We start from the raw sequence: 9472 nt of genomic DNA, 5'->3' as shown, positions 1-9472 counted from the left end.
GACCTAGGAGTACTGGTGGACAGCAAGCTGACCCTGAGCCAGCAATGTGCCCTCGTGGCCTAGGCAGCCAATGGTATCCTGGGTTGCATTAAAAAGGAATGTGGCCAGCAGGTCGAGGGAGGTTATCTTCCCCCTCTACTCTGACCTAGTGAGACCACATTTGGAGTACTGTGTCCAGTTTTGGACCCCCAGTTTAAGAAGGAGAGGGAACTGCTTGAGCAAGTCCAGCAGAGAGCTACAAAGATGATTAGGGGACTGGAGAAGACTGAGGGGGGATCTTATAAATAATAATAAATAGCTGAAGGGCAGGTGTTAAGAGGATGGGACTGGACTCTTCAGTGGTGCCCAATGACAGGACAAGGGACAATGGGCACAAATTGGAACACAGGAAGTTCCAGCTAAACATGAGAAAAAACTTCTTTACTGTGAGGGTGACAAAGCAGTGGAACAGGCTGCCCAGGGAGGTTGTGGAGTCTCCTTCCCTGGAGACATTCAAAACCTGCCTGGATGCAGTCCTGTGCCCCCTGCTCTAGGTGTACCTGCTCAAGCAGGGGGTTGGACAAGATGATCTCCAGAGGTCCCTTCCAACCCCTACCATTCTGTGATTCTGTGATTTCACTGAATTTCCACCATTTCTGCCATATTGTATGCTGTGGGATCTATATTACAGCACTGTAGGGAGGTTGAACTGAACTTCCATTTATTATTTAAATGATTAAGCTATTTTAATTAATATTAACAATAATAGAAGCTGAATCCTGAACATTCTTCCTGGTAAGGCTGTTGCTGGAAAAAAATCTAATAATATGACCAAATACTGTCAGTCAAGATGAAAGAAGATGTCTTTTACAGCTCCTTCTCTACCAGATGTTTGCTGGAGCTAAACCCACTCATTCTCAACCAAAGCACCAGCTAGGACAGGCAGTCTCAGTCTTCAAACCAATTAGGAGGATTTTGTAAACATAAATCTGGCTTGTCATCAGGGTATAAAGATTTATAGTCTTGTCTGGTAGGTTTAATTGCAGGAGCCAGTACTGTATTTGTAATAAGTTTTTGGATCTTAGCTGAAATAAACTGTATGAGATAGGCAACTGTGGATTATAATGCTCAAACTGAAGTTCCCAAATGAAATAAACTCAAGCTCTAGGAGGCAGCTTTCCTGTCTTTTTTTCTAAGCTTTATATGAAATACCTGTTTTGATCCTGGTATTCCAACCTCACTTGTGGTAGCATTCTGTTATTTGGTGGGTCTTCCCCAATTAAATTTCCATTCTACATTTTTAGATGCAAAACACACTGTCTGGAACACATTAGCGATCCATGAGAAACATGGCTTCATACGATAGAGACTTAATTCTTTGTTTTCAGATTAAGTATGCTGAAATAAGTTAATGCTGCAAATATTTTCACAATTTTACTAAAGCAAAACTTGCAGTAGTAGGCTTTGGTGATCATACATTAACAGCAATGAAGTCCAGATGCCAAAGTCTTCTTGCTCCTCACAACCCCCTTTTAGCTAGCTAAATTTAGAATGGAAAATTATTCTTGATATTTAAAATAACATATTATATTCTGCAGTTATTGGAAGCATGAACAACTATTTAATCAAGTTGACACCTCAAATAATAATCTCTTGCTGTCTGAGAAACACTCAGTGTTAGTTTTTTACTCCTGATACTGCTACATAAATATTAACTGTCTTATTTAAAAGGCAGAAGTTGAAATAATTTTTCTTTCAAAATCAATAGTATTAAAATTTAAAATATTTAATTATATAAACTCCAAAACAATTCAGATGTCAAATGTTTGTAACAGGAAAACAAATTTATTTCAGAAGACAATACACAATTTTGTTTTGAAAAACACAAGAAAACTAGCCTGAGTTCATGTCTGAAATATTCAGAAAAATCCTACTGTCTTTAGTATGTTCCAGTCATTATTTTTAAACAACACACTAAAAGTTAATATATATTTTTATAATTATAAAAGCTTCCTAGGTATTATACAGTACACAATACAAATTGCTCACAAACTATTATTTAACTCCTTCCAATTTTGAGAGGACATGAGATACGAAAAGATTTAGCATTTCTCACAAAAAAAAAAAAATCACATCAGGAAATACATATTTACAAAATCAAACACATTATACAAAAAACCTATCAAATTATTCTGTAAATATGTTTCCCTTAAATAATTAAAAACGGTGTTCAACTAATTAAAAAACTGCAAAACAACATTACATCACATGTACAGTCTACAAAAAAGTTGCTTTCTTAATTTACATAATGTATGCAGTAAATATGAAAACAAAAGTTCAATTTCTCTTAGTGTTATTACATTTCTGTGCCTGTGGGACCGAATCATGTAATCTGCCACTTACTAAGTGAAATTTAAATGATGACACTTTAAAAAAATACAGTAGAAAATAAATGGAACCAAGTAAGTTTCCTAGAAGGTAAGAAAGCCCTGAGTGATGACAGAATTATTGATTGGCAAGCTCTAGAATTAGCCTAATTACAGTTTACCACCTGAGGCAAAATTTCCCAAGTGTTTGAAAGGCACTCAAAGTTTATTTAATAGCCTCATTGGTTATTACTGTAAATCCAAATTTCCAGTGAAGATGATAAACTTGCTTTGGTACAAAATTATATTTTTCTGACATTTTAAATTGCTTTATTGGGTTACTTTAATATGATATTTAATGTTTCAATACAAAACAATCACTTTAAAAGTGTATTTGGGAACCCTTTAGTATTCTTTGTGTAAAAAAAAAAACAACCCAAAAATAATACAAACCAACCCTCTTGTTGATATCAGCAAGTCAAAAGATACTGGATTAGGTCCCTGGTGAACAGCAAAGTGAGGTTGTCCCTCCACAGTCTTAATTCTTTTAAAATATTTATTATTTTAGAGTAAAGTTCACCCAGTGCTGAAAATTCTTGCAAGACATTTGCACCACAATCAAGGAAGCACTTAAGACCATAAGAGCATTTCCCTGATTCGGATTTAAGTGAGGGTCATTTTGATGCTCGTAGTCTTGTTATGGACTTTCTTCTCTACAATGAATTTCAGCCTTAATGATCAATTTATAAGAATGCTTTTTACCAAACGTTTAATTACTCAGGGCTTCTGATCCCAGCATTTTAATTGCTGGGTTTCTTTTTTTAAAAGAAAAAAATTCATAATAAACCAAGAGAGTTTAAATGATCAAACTAAGGCATATTTTCCTCAAACAAAAACTAGGCAGTCACTTTGTAAGTGGCTTTTACTATTCCTTAAGTAAAATGGGTAAATTAAACTCAGGTCTGCTGGCATATAAAATCACTAGCAGCAGTGTTCAAGGCATGCAAACTGGGAAGCATTTACAATAAATTATGAATAAAATATTGTTAAATTCAAACCCTTTGAGTATTGCATTTAATTATGCATGACTGCATTAACTGACTAAAAATCTTTACAACTTACTTGCACTATGTTATTAATGTAATTCCACTAAACAATGTAATGAGACTTTTTTTTCACTCAGCTAGATTTGAATAAATACATCTGTACCTAGTGTTGCTGATTGCTATTGCAAGGAACCAGTAGAAAAGCTCAGGAAGGTGGTATTTCTATCTATAATTTTCAACAACTCTCTACTCACTTCTGAACTTGTTCCCTTGTTAAAAATATTATTACAACAGTGTCCTTTTTGTCTATTTATCAAATAGACTGCAGAAAATTTGATTGCAAAAATACCAAGGGTTCTGTAAAATTCTTTCTTTTGTTAACTAAGCAGTTTTGGTTTTATTTTTAAAGATTTTAATTTACAGTATTAGAGTATTTTGATATTACTCTAAAGGCCTTTCAAAATAGTACAAATATATTTTTTTTTCTAAACCTCCATCTTTTAAAGGCATCTTAAAGTAAACAACTTATGTCTGTAGAGTCAAATATTTGATTTCTCCAGATATTTATGCAATTATTGAAACAAAATAGCAGTAGTGCTTTGCACCAGACAGTACATGTTGATGGCAGTGAATAATTTAGCCTAAATCTATTGAGCCTTCTGTAACAAAACCATTTCTGTCTAGTATGCAAGTATTTAATTTAGAAATTAAAAAAAAAAATCTGCAAGACAATCAGCTACTTAAATGTATAGAATATTTTCAGTGGTCTGATTAAATTACCTAAAAAGTATATCCTTACAATGCTCAAAGGGTTAATGCAAGGCATTACATTAATTTTCTGAGGCTAAAACTAAGTACTTTGTATTTATGCTTCCATTCTTGTTTTGTTGTTTGGTTTTTTTTTATCACCAAAGTTGCAAAGATACTAGAATACCATTCATTGACCTGTTTTTAAACCACAGACATGATAGTTTTCCTGTTCTACAGACAAGGATACATTTCAGAAATGTATACTGATCTCTCAAATGAATGTTTTAACCTCTGAAATCACCATCACGTGAAGTACCAAAAATACTTACATTATTTAAAAAGTTAATTTTTCACCAATTTTTTTAATGACTATAAAAGGTTATTTTATTTTGTAAAACCACTCTATAAATTAAGTTAGCTTGCAGTGTAGCTTTAACTAATATAAATGTTTTTCTAAGCAATGCTGATATCATTTGGTGAGAAACACAAATATATCAGGTCAGGTCTCCTCCTGTGGAAAATGTTTTGAACAGAAGCAGTGTTTCAGACATTCAAAAATGTTTCAGTTTAAATTAAAATGTTTTATAGACCTATACATTCCTCAGTGACAGTACACCAGCACATTATTTTACACATTTGTGAACTAAAGGCAGAAATGCTGTACAGCATCATTTTGTAAGTAAACAATTTCAATAATATTCTCCACATTTTTAATGGAACATTTTAAAAAAAGGTGCACAAAGCATGCTACAGTACAATAATAAAACACAGACAACTGAAAAGAAGGGAGTTTTTAAAAACTGATTTACAATGAGAAATATGAAAATGTACCAACTTTTCATAAATATAAAACTTGTGAAAATTGGGCCCTGTGTTTTGAAAAAGTAATTCAACAATACCCATTCCGCCACAGTGTTCACTAAGTTGTGCTAATAAGGGGAGTGTCTCCAAAATAATTATTTTGAATTTCACATCAAGATCAGGTAAAATCCACAAATCATACGAGCCCTTATAATGTCTAGCCAGTGGATGCTTGCTACAGCTCTTTAGAGTTCTAAAAGACTTAAGCAGGCTTCAGAGTGGCAATTCAGACACATGCTACACACTACATAATTTGGACTGAGGTATCCATATTTCTGTTCTTAAATCATCAACAATACCCATCTATTAACAAATATCAAAAGTGTGTAAACTGTTTCATATGTGTATGTTTGATCAAAATTGCAGTAAATTTAAAAGCAAAGCACAAAAATCTCAAGCCCATAAGTATACGCAGCAGCTTACAGCAACGTAATTCTTTTAAATATTTGTTAACATGGGGAAAATATTAATTAAAAATTTGAGAGAATAATCAGTTGATAAGCATAGAAATGCAAGCTCCATTCAGTTATCTGCATCGGGGATAGTTCAAATTTGTCTTGATAACTGGTATTAGAATCCATGATACACATTCTACCTTTGTATACATATATCTTGTTTTCTTTTTGCACTACATGAACAGTGATCAACTGTTCAAAATATCAGTCAAAAGATATTCAGGTCCCACCTCTTCTTAGCAATCTAGATTTGCATGTTGCAACCATACTTTTCTTTCAGCCACAATGAATCCAACATTCTACCAATAAAAGATAATGATAAGAAAACATTTAAGGTTTGTCAACACAAAATATGAAACCAGGCAATACAGACCATCAGTACAGCATAGAACACCCTATGTTAAAAATGAAAATGCTGAATATTTCATTTTATTTTACTTGTTAAAATCTTATAATGCAAAATAAAAGGGAGTAAATATTTATCATAGGTTAGTTTTTAAGATTTTTGGTGAAGGGTGCTGATTTTTAAGGGAAAAGACAGGATGCAGTGATATTTGGGAGAACAAAATCTATGAGGATTCAGCGCACAGGTGAATCTAGAGATAAATTAACATAAACCTCATTTGCACTTTTTGCCGAGACAAAAAACATCTACTGACATCAGTAGGAATTGTGCCTACATAGAATGAAGCAGGGTGGGTTGGCCTCCAAATTCTGCTAAGCAATTTACAAATAATTTTGTACACCAAAAAATGTTAGGACATCTTAGTTGATCTGTAACTGGTTTTGGAGCATATGAAAGCTCTAGCAACAAATTTCTTTGCTAAAAATACACTGTTCATTTCACACGCTGTTCACCCATTTAGTATATATGCCTTTTAAAAAAAAAATCAATCCACAGCCACACTAGATAAAACAAGAGACTCCCTAAATTTTTTATACAGTCCTTTCTATAAAATTAATTTTTTTATTCTCTCCTTCACTTTTTTTGCTTTTATTTATTTGTTTTCACTATTTTAGCTTAGCGAATCCATGTGTCTGCTTTAAAAATAATGAAAATGCTTAAAATAATCAGAAAAAATCAGATGTTTAATATCAATTAATATGGAATGTATAGACTATCACTATAAGATGTAATCATTAAAACATAGCATCAGGCTGACACCCTACCACATATATGAATTGAAAATATGCACTGCATTATGTACCTGCTCATTTATTTAGTCTGACTTTTAAAAAGTAAAATCTGACAAGGGTTTAAAAATATATAACCATGCTTATGACTAGGGTCCATTTACTTTGTTAACAGCATTTGAAATTGGTATTATAGCTAGTTTTGCTTTTCAAGTTCCCAAGCAAATTTTATTTGTAATAAAGTGAAATTCATCTAGAAACAAGAAAAAATACTTTTGTCAATTTTAAGAGGGATATTAAAATTACTTAATAATAAAACACCCTTTTATTTCTTTGAAGACTATGTAACCTGCCCTTAATACTTAGGAAATTTGAAAGTGACAGGCACACCTTGTTGAATAAATTTTAAGAGTTATTAAGAATAGCAAAAAGTACTGAATCTTAGCTTCAGTTCTGTTTAAGGCACCATGTAATAGCCGAGGTACAATGATCCCTGATGTACATTCTTAAATGGCAATGGTCCATCTAGCCACCTATTCAAATTCAATGCAATTGGGAATAAGTACAAGTGAGGTGTGCCAGTTAAACTATCTTATTAAATTTTTGTAAAAAGTTAAATTTACTTAGTAATCAGGAAATATATTTTGGAAAGAAAATTATGCAGGTTGCTACATTCCTTACATTCTATAAATTATTATTTATGAAAGCAGCAGATTGAACTAGTAGTAGGAAAAGACCTGGAACAGAAGAAAGTCATCCAAAAGGAATGTTTTTCTGTACGTCCAGTTCAGCATAAGTAGCATGTACACTTAAAAAAAAAATCAAGTCACTTCTTTTCTGGTTCAGTTTCTATCAACTACAGTGCCACTCAACAACCAAAAGCATCTGTGCAGTGGTCTCAAATATAGAATCAGTAGTCTCCAAAACCAGAGGAACTGTCATGCAAATCAAATCTGGAGCTGTTGATTTTAAAGGAAGCTTGTATTGTTTACATGGTGATCAGATAATTAGGTATGCCAACAGTGTACATATTACCACATTGTTACAATTCTATCACTCATTCTGCATTTGTAAATGCAGTGAAAACACTTCTTCCTTACAGAAAGAAAGCAGATCCTCCCAACTCTCCAACATTATGATAAAAATACCCCCTGAATGCTCACAATTTCATCAAAATAGTGTCTTCTAGTTCTGTTCAATGAAAAGCACCATTTATAACAAATTTGATGCATCTGCTGTCAAATGAGTGTGCCTCTATAAGTCAAAGAAAGTATTTATTTTACTGTTTCACAGAAGTGCATCTAATTAAAAATCATTATGACAAATAATTAACATTAAAACATTTTTTAAACTATGAAAAAAATAAGTTATTTTAATTTTAAGAGGCAAAAGCATTAACATTAAAAGCTTGGCAAAAATCTTCCTTGACACTTGAAATTAGGAAAACTCATAATATTGAGTAACCAATGTAAAATTATTTTGCTTACAAATTTTTTAAACATCTGGCAAAATGCATACACCCATTTCATTTCACAACTCCAATAAAAGGTAATGTTCAGCACAGATAAAATTTGATAAGTCAACTTTCAGGCCTATTCCCCCCCCCCAAGTTAAGTCCAGCGTCAACAGGGCTAACATAGTTGGGGGGCGCTTCAATATTAGACTGAAGTATATGTATTTCCAGTAGCACTGCATTGTCTGATAGTCTGAGTATTTGTAACAATGTGCTCATTATGAAGTGGGTTCAGGAGGCTCTGCTCTACTCCACTCTCAAGCACTGGCTGCTGCATGCAGCCCACCTGAAATGCCTGGTTTAGTTCTGTTTTCTCCCTCTTGGGTTGTGGCTCTCCATTTTCATCCAGCTCTTCTTCTATTTCGCTTTCAACTTCGCTGCCCTCATCTGCACAAAAAAATAAAAAACAACCAAGAAAAAATAGCACAGAGGGAAAAAAAATCTAAATACGATGGCCTTTATTTTGTGAATAACATGAAATATGAAAACACAGGGAAATGTAGCAACCTGATAAAGTAGAAACTGAAACCTCAACATTTTATTGGGAAAAGTCAATAAATACTGTAGATAAATAGGGTAATGAACTCCGTCTAATGTTATCTCATTTTACTGATAAGGAAACTGAACTGAAGAGAGGTTGACTTGCTCCAAATCATACAACCAGTGTAAGAACGGAGAACAAATTAAGCCTTCAATCTACAAAGAGGACATAAATTAATTTCTTACTATATCCTTCAGTAACCATTAGCAAGTTATTTGGCAAGTGCTTGGACCCAATTTTGTCATCTTCACTTATCAAACACACTCACTACATTCACCACATTCACTACAAATGTATATATATGTACACGATCATCATATCTTCCTTTTTTCCAACTGTCCGTCCCCTTCAACTCTCTCACCAGGATATACAGCTAAATTCTGGGTGAAACTCTGAAAATTTCTTGTGTAAATAATAAACATTTTAAAAAAGATTTTCCTATTAAGAACCTAGAGTATTCTAGTCATTATTATATACTATATAACATATATAGCATATTGTTCCCATATAATAGTAATATACTCATAATTTAAATTATGATACAGCTTTAGATTCCGCTTTACTATATTTTCAAAAAATAAGGACTTGTTTTGCTCCAAGAGACACATTAGTTCTATATAAAATTATACATTTGAGAGATTTGACTGCTTACCTTTATCCATATTTCCAGGGGATATAGCATTTAAATCACCAAACTGCAAAATAAACAATAGAAAGTGTGGACACAGTCCTACACAAACATGACCTTAGATTATCTATGATGAAGCCAGTACTATGCTCCAATGGCTTGTGGCTAGTATGAAAGTGCACGCACGTGACTGCAGTCA

The 9472-nt window shown here is 33.0% G+C and overlaps 1 protein-coding gene across 1 annotated transcript in view; it reads right to left on the bottom strand.

The window, feature by feature from the left end:
• Positions 1 to 1749: 1749 nt before the first annotated feature.
• The window catches only part of LOC142049488 (transcription factor RFX3-like), a 257779-nt gene continuing 250056 nt past the window's right edge, over positions 1750 to 9472 (bottom strand). Inside the window, exons 16-17 of the mRNA XM_075077249.1 lie at positions 9298 to 9340; positions 1750 to 8491 (exon numbers count right to left, since the gene is read on the bottom strand). Of these exons, the coding sequence (XP_074933350.1) occupies positions 8250 to 8491; positions 9298 to 9340 (285 nt within the window). The 3' untranslated portion in view covers positions 1750 to 8249. The remainder of the gene's footprint in view (positions 8492 to 9297; positions 9341 to 9472) is intronic.

Source organism: Phalacrocorax aristotelis, chromosome W, assembly GCF_949628215.1.
Source record: "Phalacrocorax aristotelis chromosome W, bGulAri2.1, whole genome shotgun sequence".
Taxonomy (NCBI): domain Eukaryota; kingdom Metazoa; phylum Chordata; class Aves; order Suliformes; family Phalacrocoracidae; genus Phalacrocorax; species Phalacrocorax aristotelis.
Note: the sequence above shows the minus strand (reverse complement) of the source record. Positions and strands in the feature narration are given on the sequence as shown.